Here is a 15,377-nt window from a genome sequence, read left to right as displayed (position 1 = left end):
ACAGGCTCAGCGGCCATGGCTCACGGGCCCAGCTGCTCCACGGCATGTGGGATCCTCCCAGACCAGGGCACGAACCCGTGTCCCCTGCATCGGCAGGTGGACTCTCAACCACTGCGCCACCAGGGAAGCCCCAAGCACTTTCTTGTAAACTTTTCCAAATTTCAAAGCCATCTTCAGGTCAAAACACGACTAGCCACCATCCCTTTCCCTTTAACACATACAGAGCTTTGGGTACACTATCTAGTCCGCCAAATTCTTTCACTTATATAAATACATTTATTCAGTCATGATTTCATACCTACTTAATTCTACCTCTAGGTTTGCAACTACGTCCTGGGTTTGTTTTTTATCTCCCCAGAGAGCTCCCTAAAAATGGTAACTTTGTCCCATTATTCCTCCTTCTTCCCACAGCGTCTCCAGCACGCTTTTGTGTGCAGGAAGGAGCTCAAAACTTAGTTTTAAAACTGTCCCTCCAAATGCCTGGAAACCAGGTTAGTGCCAGGTCCTCTACTGTGGAAAATGGAAATATAGCTAGTTCTGGGATAAAGCAAAGCTTTCTAGATAGAAATCGGGCTCACAAAGAGTCAAGTAACCACAGTCCCATCCTTTCTGCACTGCCAGGTTATCCCCTAGGAAACAGAGGCCCAGGGCTTACAAAGATTTTCCTCTCCCAAGAATTTGAGTTGTGTGGGGAAAGTTTGCAACCTAAAATTCTCTAAAGAAGGTATCTACTCTTCTCTCTTATATGCAGTTACTTCAGAGAGCAAAGTCCAAATTGGCTCTGTAGATCCACAGAAGTAGGTGATGGAAAGCAAGGCATTGGGGTTAAGGTTCCTTCTCAGAACTAACCGGGCACCCTAGGCCAAGGCATTGGGGTCAGGCAGGCCACTGTGTCTCCTTCCAGAAAGGCAGAAAGGCACGATATTCCTACACACCCACACACACACAATGTCCAAGTGTCCAGTGCCTTTTTGGGAAAACCTGATTTCAGATGCTTGCAACAAGATTGCTCGTCTGACCAGAAGTGCCCCCCTCCTGCTTCTTCCTAAAGAACAGAATACAGTAATAAGAGCACGTGGCATGACTGCTATGTGCCAGGCAGTTTCATACCTTATTCCTCACAGCAACACATATTATCATCTTTGTTTTGCTTCTGAAGAGACTAAGGCTCAGAGCCACTTTGACACCTGGGCTTCTGGGGCTATGGGAAGTTGGCTCCCTGGCTGGACATGGAGGACACAGTGGGTTGGAAATGAGGCATATGGCTCTCCCCTACCCTCAGCAAGCCTGATGCCACTGAGGTCTGTGTAATCTGAGACTCTTCCTTCCAAAGGGGACAGGAAGAGGAGGTGAGCAGCCCAGACAAGGCTGGGTAAGGGCTCAACAACCAGGGACAAGAGAGAGGAAAAGGGGGAGGAGGGGAGCTACTCAGCTTGATAGAGAATTTCCCTCCAGGATTTTGAGGTAGTTGGGCCTCCCAGCTTCTTTCAAAAATGGGGTGGGCCTTAGTAGTGTTGGGAAGTCACTCCCCTGCCTCTCTCAGGAGCCTTGAGAAAGGACAGAGAATCTCTCAGATCCTAACGGGATCCTCGTCTTCCCACAGACCCTAATGGGATCAGGCTTCCTATTCTCAGCCAGCTGTGGGTGAGCGTTTTGCTACTTCAGAAACAGCTGAGGGCAGACTGTCTGTGCTTCAGCTCTGTGGGCTTTAGGGTGTCACCCTCACTCCTAAGCCTCTTTGTCTGGGCTGGAAGCCTTTCCAATTAGCTGTGGTCACTGATAGGTTCCAAACACTATCTTCCAGTTGTTGGAAGTCCCCAATTCAGAGCCAAGATATGCATAGTATAGCCCAGTGTCAGTGGTTAGCAGAGAAGACCAAGAAGGTCCCTTGGAAAGCATTCAGGGATGGTTTCCTCCCTCCGGAAGTTCACGATTGCCAAGTGAGGTCGGGGGTGAGAAGAGCACTTCCAGACAGTGCCTGTGAGTTGTAAAGTGGCACTTTTCTGGGAGGCATTTTGGCAATATGAATCCAGAACCTAGAAAACATCAGCTATTTTATTTCTAGGACTTTATCATAAGTTAAAAGTCAGAGAGTCAGAGTGGCATGGACATATATACACGACCAAACGTAAAATAGATAGCTAGGGGGAAGCAGCCGCATAGCACAGGGAGGTGAGCTCGGTGCTTTGTGACCACCTAGAGGGGTGGGATAGGGAGGGTGGGAGGGAGACGCAAGAGGGAGGAGATATGGGAACATATGTATATGTATAACTGATTCACTTTGTTATAAAGCAGAAACTAACGCACCATTGTAAAGCAATTATACTCCAATAAAGATGTTAAAAAAAAAAAGTCAGAGAGTCAGACAAAGATGTTAATCACAGCACTATTTACAATAGCAAAAAAATTGCTAACAATTTAAAGGCTAAGCATGGGAGTCTGGATAAACAATGTTATAGCCATACTCCAGAATATTATCATGGAGACATTAAAAAGGTCCTTAGAGTTTTAGTTACATGAAATAATGTTAACTGAAAAAAGCAGGTTACAAAGCATTAACAATATATCCCATGTATATAAATGCTATAGCTATCCCTCTGAACGCATAGAAAAATAAGACTTGAAATAAAAAACACAAAATATACATTTGAATAGAAAATTTATTATAAATATTTAAAAATTATTTATCTGTGGTGGGATCATGGGTGACTTATTTTCATTTTCCAAGCTTTTCACTTTTCTATCAGGAAAAAAAGAAATCCTAAGGACAGTCGTCATATGCTGACAAATCGAGGATGGTCTTTCTCTTACCCTACACACTTCATGCTGAACAGACCTCACCTGGAACCCAGACACCTCTGCTTTTCTGCACTGTGCTATCCCCTCCCAATCATGACAGGGGGGATAGAAAATCACGTTGCTATCAGTGGGAAGTGGACAGAGCTCCATTTACTAGAGGAGAAAACACCCTTGTTGTCACACCAAGGCCTGAAAATAAAGTTTGGAATTTGTCCATCCTTCTTCACTTGATGACTGCAGAGAATAAATGCTCAGGGTGCTTGCATATGAGGCCATAAAGTTCTAAATGATGCTTCCTTCCAGCTGGTATGCTTTGGTGATAGCTGGGGCCTCCAGGATGGGGTAAGCATCAAAATCCATGACCACAGCTACTGGTATTACTTTCAAAAACACAGCACCCACCCTCATGCCCTAACTGATGAGGGATCTGTCCAGCAGCCTGGGTGTCATTATTCCTGGGCTCCAGGCCCCATAGGTGACTCACAGCCAGTCCCAGGCAGTGCCTCCTGGCCTCAGTTTCCCTGGCTTGCACTGTTGACACTCCCCACCGTGTACAGTGTCAATAGGGATGAGGTGCTTTGAACTCCTTAGATGAGAGTCGGGGGAAGGAGCACCCAGTTATCATCCCCTGTCCCGCCAGGCGTGGGAGTGGGGGTCGGCTGCTTTCACACTGTTCCAGCCCGAGGGGCCTCCTCACAGCCCCTAACTCTTCTGCCTTCTGCTCTGGTGACCGAATGTGAGAAGCAAAGCCCGGTCACCCCCGTCTCAATGCTGCTTCAGAACAGTTTTCCTAAATTGAATTCTCCAACTGTCCGAACCACCAGTCATCTATCTTCCCCCTGATTTATGATTCAGTTAATACCCTACAGGTGTCTAAATTCTTTCTCCTGATTGGTTATAAACCCTGTGGGAGGAGGGCCCTGACTTTTCACCATTAAGTATTCAGCAAAGTGAGCTATGAGAGAGACAGGCTGACTGAAGTTCAAACTCCTCATCTTTCTGTTTCCTCACAGTAAAGTGGGGCTTAGTACTATTCCCCATCTTGTCTATGTCCCTAGGAGCTGCTGTGAAAGCCACATGAGGACTGTGTGTGTGGAAGCTCTTTGTGAAATGCTAAGCCCTTCCCGTGTATTAACAGCACTGAGTGTCTGCAAATAAGACTACTGGCACGACAGCCATCTGTCCCCTTCTGCCTCCAGGCTACAGCCGGAAAAAAAAAAAAAAAAAAAAAATTAAAAAATAAGCCTGGGATGCTACCTACTGGTTGAAAATGTGAATTGCATCCAACCAGTTGCAAGAAGAGCAAAGGAAGCAAACACCAGTATTTCCAACTTCAAGCCGGCTTGACTTTCCCCACAGCCCTCATGATACGATTATATACTGATATTTTCCTTTAAGCAACTCATTTTGTATAAATAATTTCATTTTAAAGTCAACTTTTAATCACTAATATAAATGGAAAACTAGTTAACACTTAACCTCAAAAAACAATAAAACCATGACATAAAGACAATGAAAATAAAACGTTACAAGATCTGCTAGGAAGTGTTGTCTGTGAGACCTCAAGTTTGAGGTTCACTGTTAAAACTAAGGATTAACCAAAGAGCATAACTGAGGACTGAGAGTCAACCCTCTAGTATGATCCCGTGCTTTGGGGGAAACACTGCCCTGTAGTATGAAGAAATAGGACTCTTCTGAGGAAAGGGGACATTCCGATATTCCCAACTCACTCGGTCCTGGATGATTGAAGAAAGTTTGGAAGCCACAAAAAGTAGAAGATAAACTCTTGCATTGTAGCACATTCCGTCACAGCCCGAGTGGGACCAGTGCTGAATCCCTGGTGGCAGCGCCCAGAGTTCATGAGGCTGTGACTGGTGCTCTGCTTGGCTACATGTGTGGCTTTTGGCCAGAAGTCCTCTGCAAGGCTGAGTATGCCCTCGCCAGTCTCCCAGCTCTGGCTGGGAGGGCTGCCCTTGGATCTGCAGGCCACTGAGCTGTCCGCTGCTCACTGGGAGCTGCCACTCTCCCCAGCGCTGGGTCGTGTGTCTTGTTCTCCAGAGCTCAGCTTGTTGCTAGAGCTGCATGGCCTCCTGTTCCACTGACTGCTCTGAGGGCGCCAGGTACTTCTCCTGCAGGCCCAGGGTGCTGATGGAGGGCTCATCAAGGCTGATAGCATAGGCAAGGATGGAGAACTGGTCTGGGTAGGATCTGACCTCTGTGATGTGTGCCCTCTAGCTGCGTCTGGAGGTTCTTCCCATCCCACTCCCTTCCTCATAATTAGAGCTTCAGGCAACAGGGAACAATTGGGTCTGAGAAGTCCCTCCAAGTAACCAGACCCAAATGCTCCTCTATTTGCCTCTTGCCCACACTGCAGAGAAGCAGAGAGCACTAACCCTCCAGCTCTGTGTTGTGGCACGTGCTCTGGAGCCAGGCTGTGGGGTTAAACCCTGATTTTGCCACTTGTTTTTCTCATCTGTAATACAGAGCTGTGAGGAACTCTGTCAAATGAGACAACGAATATAAAGCGCCAGCATGGCAACTGGCACATGGCAGGTGCTCAGCAAATGACTCCTCTGCTTCAGCTAGAGGAGGGAACTCAGGAAGCTCAAAGAAAACAACAACTTTCTGCTTGGGCTATAGGGTGCCTTCTAGCTCTCTCTGGGAATAGCAGGAAAGTGGGGCAGGAAGGACATCAATCAGAGTCACACAGGAAAAGACCACGGCACTGCCCATGGAGCTGTGTGAGGCTGGCCGACCTGAGGCCTGGGTCTGGGGTCTGACTATGGCTAGGTTGGCCACCATGGCTCTTATACTAGAGGACTCCGGCGTCAGAACTTGAGATTCTACAACCAGGGAGACTGAGGTTCCAATACATCCCATGGCCCCCTCAAACACAGCACAGCTGCCAGTTCCCATCCCTGCCACCCACGTGACAAACCTGCCCTCTCCTCTTCCTTTTCTTGCCTCAGTGACTACAACCACCCCCTACCACTGACTAAACCAGAAACCTGGGAGTCTAACTTCTGCTTCACCTCCTTCTATCCCATAACCACCTGGTCACGAGCTCTAGCTATCTGTCTCCTTCACATTTTTCCAGTCCACACCCTTTTTGCTATTGTCACTACTAATGTTGCATCCCATCTCACCTGGAGACTGTAAAGACTCTCCTGCTCCCAATCACATCCCTTAAATGCATTTTCCACACTTGGAGGTGCTTTTCAAGAATGTACATCTGATTGCGTCACGCTCCGCTCAACAATAGTATGCTGGTTCCCACTGGCCACCCACGGCCGAAGTCCACACTCCTCCATCGCCTACCTCCCCTTCCCACTGCATCTCCCTTTCCCCTTCACACTCAAGACACCAGGCAAACCGAATCCCTTGCATCTCTCCGAAGTGACCAGTGCTCTCTCATATCTGGGCCTCTGTATTTGTTGCTCCTTCCGATCAACAGCCTCCCTTGTCCTCAGGTACAAACAACCCTGAAGCCTTCCAAGGGACCAGTTACCAGGGAGCCCACTGGTCAACATGAAATCAGTCATCTGCAAGGGCAGCCATGGCCATTCCTGAGCCCCTGGCCTCCCGCTCCTGGCTGTGGCGGAGGCTAGCGAGCAAGGATACGAGGAGAAGTGGAAGTCAGCTCCCACCGCGGCAGACATCACAGCCTCCAGGCTCCGCTGCTCCTGGACCCCAAAGCAGTAGCCATTGGCTTTATCCACAGCCTGCAGGACCCGCTGGATACTCTCCTTGTCCTGGGCAGGGAGGAGAGAAACAGCTCTGAGTGAAATAGGGGTATGTGGAATTGAGGTTGTACCAAACCGACTGCAGTCTCCAAACACCCCCCTTGATCTTGCCTCATGAAGCCTCTGTCCATGCAGCTCCCTTGGCCTGGAGTACTTCTACATGTGCCCAGAGGCCCGGCTACACCTCATCTTTCCTGACTACCAACCCACCCAAATTAGAACAGATAAGCACCTCTACGCACACCCGCAGTCCCCTGGGTTTATCCCCACTGTAGCTATGATCCTTACCATCTTACTATTAGCAAGTTATTAACTCATCTGCCTCTCCTACTTGACTGTGCACCCCTTGAGGTCGGGAACTTGTTTGTCCAGGCATCCCCAGTGGCTGGCGCAGAACCTATCTAACAGTAGGCACCCGATAAATATGCATGTAACTTATTTGTTCGTCCACATAAAAGTGGTAAGAATGGTCCCTACATCACATCATGGGAAAGAGAGATCAAAATAATGCATGTACAGTCCTCAGCACAATGCCTAGCACAGAAAGTCTTCAATAAGTGTAACTGTAGGATTCATATTATAGGTTTCACCTCCTCGTTTTAGTCGAGAAAAGTGTGGCATTAAACAGAGAAGAGACAAGCTCCCTTAAGTTCACCCCCAGCAGAAAGGAATCTAACACGCACCTTTGTCTCCCAGGTTACCTTTGCAGGGTGCAAGGTGAGAGGCACAGGGGTTGGGTACTACTTTGCAAAGTCGACAGGCAGTTGCCCATCTTGAAGGAGGCTGAAAGACTTGTCCCTGGCCTTGGTCAAGTCCCTTGCTAATGACTTTCTGAACTCATCCTTTTTCACACTGAGGAGGGAACATGTGTAGAGAGAACCCAGCAAAACAACAGGGGGGCTTCCCTGGTGGCACAGTGGTTAAGAATCTGCCTGCCAATGCAGGGGACACGGGTTCGATCCCTGGTCCGGGAAGATCCCACATGCCGCGGAGCAACTAAGCCCGTGCGCCACAACCACTGAGCCTGCGCTCTAGAGCCCGTGAGCCACAACTACTGAAGGCCGTGTGCCACAACTACTGAATCCCACATGCCTAGAGCTCGTGCTCCACAATGAAGAGTAGCCCGCAACTAAAGAATGCCCGTGTGCAGCAGCGAAGAGCCAACACAGCCAAAAATAAATAAATTAAAAAACAAAAAAACAGAACAGATAGGGCCAAAATTTGGTCTACCCTCTTTACTGGAATCCTGCCCACCACTGGTCTCGAAACCAAGGAGACTGAATGATTGTTGGACCCAGGACAAAGACCATTGTTTGAGGCCTCAAAGCCTCCTGGACACGTAGCCTGGTGTGCTCCCAGGCACTGCAGAGCCAATAGCCAAGGGATGAGGCCTCTTAGTGCCCAGTACAGGCACACCTCGGAGATACTGTGGGTTGGGTTCCAGAGCACCAAGGTAAAGCACATTTCATGATAAAGTGAGTCACACGGATTTTTTGGTTTCCCAGTGCATATAAAAGTCATGTTTACACTATACTGTAGTCTATTAAGCATATAGTCAATAGCATTATGCCCAAAAAAACAATGTACGTACCTTAATTTAAAAGTACTTTATTGCTGGGACTTCCCTGGTGGCGCAGTGGTTAAGAATCCGCCTGCCAATGCAGGGGACATGGGTTCGAGCCCTGGTCCAGCAAGATCCCACATGCTGTGGAGCAACTAAGCCCGTGTGCCACAACTACTGAGCCTGCGCTCTAGAGCCCGCGAGCCACAACTACTGAGCTTGTGAGCCACAACTACTGAGCCGGGGCGCCTAGAGCCCATGCTCCGCCAACAAGAGAAGCCACTGCAGTGAGAATTCCGCGCACCGCAACGAAGAGTACCTCCCGCTTGCCACAGCCAGAGAAAGCCCGCGTGCAAAAAAAAGGACTTTATTGCTAAAAAATGCTGACCATCATCTGAGCCTTCAGTGAGTAGTAATCTTTTCGCTGGTTGAGGGTCTTGCCTCCGTGGTGACAGCTGCTGACTGATCAGGGTGGTGTTGCTGTGGTAATGTCTTAAAATAAGACAACAATGAAGTTTGCTGCATCAACTGACTCTTCCTTTCACAAACGATGTCTCTGTAGCATGCGATGCTGTTTGATAGCAGTTTACCCACAGTAGAACTTCTTTCAAAATTGGAGTCAATCCTCTCAAAGCCTGCTGCTACTATACCAACTAAGTTTACATAATATTCTAAATCCTTTGCTGCCATTTCAACATCCTTCACAGCATCTTCACCAGGAGTAGATTCCATCTCAAGAAACCACTTTCTTTGCTCATTCATAAGAAGCAACTCCTTATCCAAAAAGTTGTATTATGAGACTGCAGCAATTCAGTGTCTTTAGGCTTCACTTCTAATTCTAGTTCTCTTGCTATTTCCACCACATCTGCAGTTACTTCCTCCACTGAAGTCTTGAAGTCCTCAAAGTCATCCACGAGGGTTGGACGCAACTTCTTCCAAACTCCTGTTAATACTGATATTTTGACCCCTTCCCAAGAATCACGAATGTTCTTAATGGCATCTAGAATGGTGAATCCTTTCCAGAAGGTTTTCAATTTACTTCACCCAGATCCATGAGAGGAATCACTATCTATGGCAGCTACAGCCTTAAGAAATGTATTTCTTAAATACTAAGACTTGAAAGTCAAAATGACTCCTTGATCCATGGGCTGCAGAATGGGTGTTGTGTTAGCAGGCATGAAAACAACATCTCTATCACAGCTCTTAGATGACCAGGCGCATTGTCAATGAGCAGTAATATTTTGAAAAGAATCTTTTTTTCTGAGCAGCAGGTCTCAACAGTGGGCTTAAAATATTTAGTAAACTATGTTGTAAACAGATGTACTGTCATCCAGGCTTTGTTGTTCCATTTATAGAGCACAGGCAGCGTAAATTTCACAGAATTCTTAAGGGCCCTAGGATTTTCGGAATCATAAATGAGCACTGGCTTCAATTTAAAGTCACCAGATGCATTAGCCCCTAAAAAGAGAGTCAGCCTATCCTTTGAAGCCTTGAAGCCAGGCACTGACTTCTCTCTAGCTATGAAAGTCCTAGATGGCATCTTTTTCCAGTATAAGGCTGTTTTGTCTACATTGAGAATCTGTTGTTTACTACAGCCACCTTTTTTTTTTTGGCCACACCGGCCACTTGTGGGATCTTAGTGCCCCAACCAGGGACTGAACCCCAGGCCCTCAGCAGTGAGCGCAGAGTCCTAACCACTGGACCGCCAGGGAGTTCCCAGTGTAGCCACCTTCATTAATGATCTGAGCTAGATCTTCTGGATAACTTGCTGCAGCTTCTACACCAGCACTTGCTGCTTCACCTTGCCCTTTTACGCTATGGGGATGGCTTCTTTTCTTAAACCTCATGAACCAACCTCTGCTAGCTTCAAACTTTTCTTCTGCAGCTTCCTCATGTCTTTCAGCCTTCATAGAACTGAAGAGAGTTATGGCCTTGCTCTGAATTAGGCTTTGGCTTAAAGAAATGCTGTGGCTGGTTTGATGTATCCAGACCACTAAAACTTTCTCCATATCAGCAATAAGGCTGTTTTGCTTTCTTATCATTCCTGTGTTCACTGGAGTAGCACTTTTCATTTCCTTCAAGAACTCTTCCTTTGCATTCACACCTTGGTTAACTGTTTGGCACAAGAGGCCTAGCTTTTGGCCTATCTTGGCTTTTCAACATGCCTTCCTCACTAAGCTTAATCATTTCTAGCTTTTAAAGTGAGAGGCATGGGACTTCCCTGGCGGTCCAGTGGTTAAGACTCTGCTTCCACTGCATGGGGCATGGGTTCGACCCCTGGTTGGGGAACTAAAATCCAGCATGCTGCATGGCCAAAAAAAAAAAAAAAAAAAAAAAAGTGAGAGATGTGAAGCTCTTCCTTTCACATGAACACTTAGAGTCCGTTGTAGGTTTAATTGGTCTAATTTCCACATTGTTGTGTTTTAGGGAGTGTTAGGGAATAAGGAGGCTGGTGGAGAGGGAGAGATGGGGGAACAGCCAGTCAGTGGAGCAGTCAAAACACACACATTTGTGGATTAAGTTCACCTTCTTTTTTTTTTCGGCCACGCCATGTGGCTTGCGGGATCTTAGTTCCCTAACCAGGAATCAAACCTGTGTCCTCAAAACAAAGAAAAAAAACCTGTGCCCTCAGCAGTGAAAGCACAGAGTCCTACCCACTGGACCGTCAGGGAATTCCCAAGTTCGCCGTCTTATATGGGTGCAGTCGATGGTGCCCCAGACAATTATAATAGTAACATCAAAGATCACTGATCATAGATCATCATAACAAATATAATAATAATGAAGAAGTTTGAAATATTGTGAAAATTATCAAAATGTAACACAGAGACATAAAGTGAGCAAATGCTGTTGGAACATGTACTTGGTTCAATGCAGGGTTGCCACAAGCCTATAACTGGTAAAAAAAAAAAAAAAAAAAAAAAAAAGCAGTATCTGTGAAGCATGATAAAGCAAAGTACAATAAAATGAGGTGTGTTTGTACCTGGATGTTGAGAGGGATGAAGGAGACCAGGCTGTAGTCTTCGATGAGCTGCACCAGTTTCTCATTGAGCTGACGGTAGTGGCGGAAGAAAGGATCAGAAGCCAGGTGGTCAAGCAGGTAGGAGAGGTCCAGGACCTCTGTGTAGTAGTCCAGGTTGAAGGCTAAGAAGAGAAACTGGTTAGCACAGGGAACGACAGTCAATATCCTATGATAAACCATAATGGAAAAGAATATAAAAAAAGAATGTATATATATGTATAACTGAGTCACTCTGCTGTACAGCAGAACTTAATACAACATTGTATATCAACTATACTTTAATTAGAAAGAAAATAAAAAGAAGAGAAACTGGTGTTCAGGAGCAACTGGCATCAGGCTAAAGACTTGAGGACAGGGACCATTATTTTTTTCCTTCTTCCTTTGCCTTCATTCACTCACTCACTCACTCACTCACTCATTCATTCATTCATTCAACAAACATTTGCTGAGGCAGTGAAATGAACTTACTAAGAAGAAAATACTTGATTTCACTTGTTGGCTCTGCCATTTACTAGCTCTATGGGCAGTTACCCACCTCATGGGGCTACTGTGAGGATTAAGGGCTATAAACCCCAGTGTCTGGTTCAGAGAAGTGCTTGATCAGTGGTAGTAAGGTAGAACATGTACCAATAATAGTGCTTGGTCCCTGCCTCAAAAAGCTCATAGCCAGGCAGAGCTCCCAGGACCTGGCACACTATCTAGTGCTCTATCTAGCAGGATGGCCTCTTAGGAAAATCACTTTCCCTTTCCAGGTCAGTTCCTTCTTAGTGTAAAATGAGAAGATTAGACTAGATGACTCAGAGGTCCCTGACTCAGTTCTATGAATACAAACTTTGCACTAAGAGAAGGAAAGTGGGCCTCTGCACTGTCCACTTCTGCCTGGAAGACTCAAGCAGCTGGGCTACTCAGTAGGTCTGTTCCAAAGTGAGCCGAGGGAATCAGGCTATTGGGATTGACTGACTCACTCCCTGATCTCTGCTTCCTGTGTTCTTATCAGCTCTAATGAGAAACCGACACCCCTGTGCCTGCAAGGAAGGAAGTGCTGGGCATTCCAACAAACTTCTTGGATTGCCTGACAGGTACGTTTCTCACTGAGAATGCAGAAACTGCAGCCAGGTACACTTGGTTTAAATTTTATCTCAGTTAAAAGGCTAGCTGAGTGACTGACCTTGGGCTATTCATGTAATGTCTCTGGGCCTCAATTGCCTGATCTGGTTTGTACCTCAGTCTCTTGTGAGGATGACTGGCAAGAGTCAGAGCTAGAAATGTAGAGGACCAGCATGTAGCCATCTGGGCTGCAGGCTGTGAAGGGGGAGACAGGCTTGGGAAGACACAAATCTGGACATAGATAAAATGGGGCTTTTTTATCCCCATCCTTCCATGTCCCAACTGGCAGCCAGTCACCCTCCCTGGACAAGGCCCTGACACTTCACTCTCCCTACAACCTCCCTCCTGCTCACTGCTGGTCATTTCAGCTATTCTTCTCTAGGTTCCTTTGTGGCTGAAGATGCTATTTAGGGACCTAATGCCCCAGTCAGCAGGGCACTAATTTTGCAGGAAAAAAATGTTGGCCATAGACCCCTAGGCAACGTCCCCGCCTCATGCCAGCCTACTTCTCTCTCAGTCTTTCCCACCTTGACAAATGGCACCTTTATCTGTCCACTGGTTCAGTCAGAAACCTGAGAGTCATCCTTAATTCCTCTGTCTCCACATCCAATCCACCAGCAAATCCTATTTCTTGAGTAAGTTTTGAATCTATCTACTTCTCTCCATTCCCACTACCACTGCCTGGGCTGCTGCAAACACCTCCTACAGGACCTCTGTTTTCATTCTTGCCCCTTTCAATTCACAAAGTAGCCAGAAGGGCCTTTTTAGTTCATGGTGTTCCCTTGCTTCATATTCATCAATGGCTTTCCTCTGTGTTTCAACAGTACAGGTTCTAGCCTCTGCCCACCTCTCTGACCTCGTTTCCTACCACCCTTCCCCTGGGCACTATCTCAGCTACACTGGGCTCCCTTCACTCCCCACCCCCTTTTCCTTGAACACAAAAAGCTCTTTCCCGGGACTTCCCTGGTGGCGCAGTGGTTAAGAATCCGCCTGCCAATGCAGGGGGCGTGGGTTCGATCCCTGGTCCAGGAAGATCCCACATGCCGCAGAGCAACTAAGCCCGTGCGCCACAACTACTGAGCCTGTGCTCTAGAGCCGCGAGCCACAACTACTGAGCCCGCATGCTGCAACTACTGAAACCCGCGTGCCTAGAGCTTGTGCTCTGCAACAACAGAAGCCACCGCAATGAGGAGCCCGCGCACCGCAACAAAGAATAGCCTCTGCTCGCCGCAACTAGAGAAAGCCCGTGCGCAGCAAAGAAGACCCAACGCAGCCAAAAAAATAATTAAAAAAAAAATATTGTGGTTCAGGTGAAATGGCAAAGAACAACAACAACAACAACCCACCAACAAACAACAAACAAAACTCTTTCCTTAAGGATTAGGGAAATAGGGACCCCTATTGGTCCCTCTGCCTAGGAACAGTTCTGCCTTGGCTGGCTCCTTCTCACTATTCTGGTCTCAGCTCAGATGGTACTGTTCACTCCCCTCACTCCCAACCACTCACTATCCCATCACTTTCTTCTAATTCCTTCATAATACATATCATCATCTGTAGCTCTCTTGTCCCCAAAACCCAGAACAGTATCTGGCACACAGTGCCACAAAATAAATACGCAGGGGTCAGACCTGACTGTGGCTACTATCATCAGGCCATGCATGGTCCCTGGAAGCAGCTTCCTTCAGCTGAGATCTCTGCTTCACTCCAGCCCAGCCGCTGCCCTACTTTTTGCCTGTCAGAACAGGATCTCTTACCCAGCTTCCCATAGTGTTCAATGAGGTCCATCTTGGAGAGGAGATTGACATGGGGCAGCTCCACATGCAGCATGGTGGCCAGGGAGGTACACAGTACCGAAATGAACTTGGCAGGGTCTGTGCAATAGTGAGAATCCACCAGGTGGACAGCAGTCAGCTGGGAGGGAAGGAAGAGACAGGGTGAGACTGGCCTGGGGAGGCAGGGAACATTAGGGCCTATGTCTCCCCCATCAGACTGGGGACTTCTGAGGGCAAAGGGAAAGTCTTCCCATTAGTTTTTTCCTGCTTCTGTTTCATTCTAATAGTCATAGTCATTTCCTTATTCCAGGAGATGTGGGGCATCTTTTCCTACAAGATGCCTTGCACGGAGCCTCCCAGTGGGCAACTGGTTCAATTCACACTGCACCTGACTCTATTCTTTCACTTTCTTTTGCCCACAAGTCACAACAACAATTACCATACCACTTTCCACATAACTACTTCCATACTCCCAATAATCCCAAATTGGGTACTGACACATCCATTTTACAGATGAGAAAACTGAGGTTGAGAGATAAACTGACTTGCCCAGGACCACACAGCGAGTCAGTGGCAGAGCCAGGATTCAAACTCACATCTGTTTTACTCCAAAGCGTCTCGGCCCCTACCTCGCTGTGGGACATGGGGGCGTGGCATCTGTTCTCCTCCCTGTCTCAGTTCCTCCATCTGCAAAATGGGCCTGCCCGTCCCCAGACGCACCCTGAGGTCCCACTGCGCCATCTGGGAGAAGATGCTGCGCAGGGCTCCGTGGTGCGTGCAGAGCTCCACCTGGCCAGGGCAGTCGAAGAGGAAGTAGTGGCCGCGGAGGGGGTCGAGCTTGGCACGCAACCAGTCCAGGTTGGCCTCCAGGTACTCCATGCAGTACAGCAGGCCGCCGTTGGGTCCCAGCTGCAGCGCGTCCATCACGTCGCCCAGCCCCACCAGCTCGCCCACGTCCACGGCGCACTCGTACGGCAGCCCCTCATTGGCCGGGTCCAGGTTCACCACCGCCACACGCCGGCCCAGCGCGCGCAGGAACTCACTCATGCCCAGGCAGTACGTGGTCTTCCCCGAGCCCGGAGGGCCAATAACCGCCTGCCCAAAGGCCGTGGTCGGAGCGGCCCCCGCCATGGGCAGCCGGCACACGGCCCCGTGCGGAGCAGGTAAGCTCGGCAGGGAAGCAGGGCGGGAGCCAAGCCGAAGACGAGAGCCGAGGGCAACGGGATCCCCGACGTGCACTTCGTCGGGGGCCGGCGGTGATGCCCGGGGGTCGCCTAAGGAGGAAGAGCAGGGACCCGCGCGATGTGAGACGACCAAATGGCCCGGTACTGACGGGACCAGCACCCGACTTCCGGACGACGTCGGAAACAGCA

At 48.2% G+C, this 15,377-nt stretch overlaps 1 protein-coding gene across 2 annotated transcripts; it reads right to left on the bottom strand.

Annotated features, from left to right (window-relative positions):
- Nucleotides 1–2,697: 2,697 nt before the first annotated feature.
- Nucleotides 2,698–15,326, bottom strand: GPN2 (GPN-loop GTPase 2). 2 transcript variants are annotated; one of them, XM_082653090.1, is made up of 5 exons: nt 14,725–15,326; nt 13,987–14,143; nt 11,087–11,247; nt 6,421–6,551; nt 2,698–4,944 (listed from the first exon to the last, which is right to left on the bottom strand). In XM_082653090.1, exons 1-5 carry the CDS (start codon nt 15,133–15,135, stop codon nt 4,872–4,874), a joined length of 933 nt encoding a protein of 310 aa, XP_082509216.1. In that variant the 5' UTR covers nt 15,136–15,326; the 3' UTR covers nt 2,698–4,871. The 2 variants fall into 2 exon arrangements, with proteins under 2 accessions (XP_082509216.1, XP_082509217.1); XM_082653091.1 differs by having other exon boundaries at nt 14,794–15,326.
- Between the last annotated feature and the right edge of the window lie 51 nt (nt 15,327–15,377).

This window comes from Grampus griseus (assembly GCF_964374135.1).
Source record: "Grampus griseus genome assembly, chromosome: 1".
Lineage (NCBI taxonomy): Eukaryota > Metazoa > Chordata > Mammalia > Artiodactyla > Delphinidae > Grampus > Grampus griseus.
The sequence above is the reverse complement of the archived record's forward strand: the minus strand, read 5'-3'. Positions and strand labels throughout refer to the sequence as shown.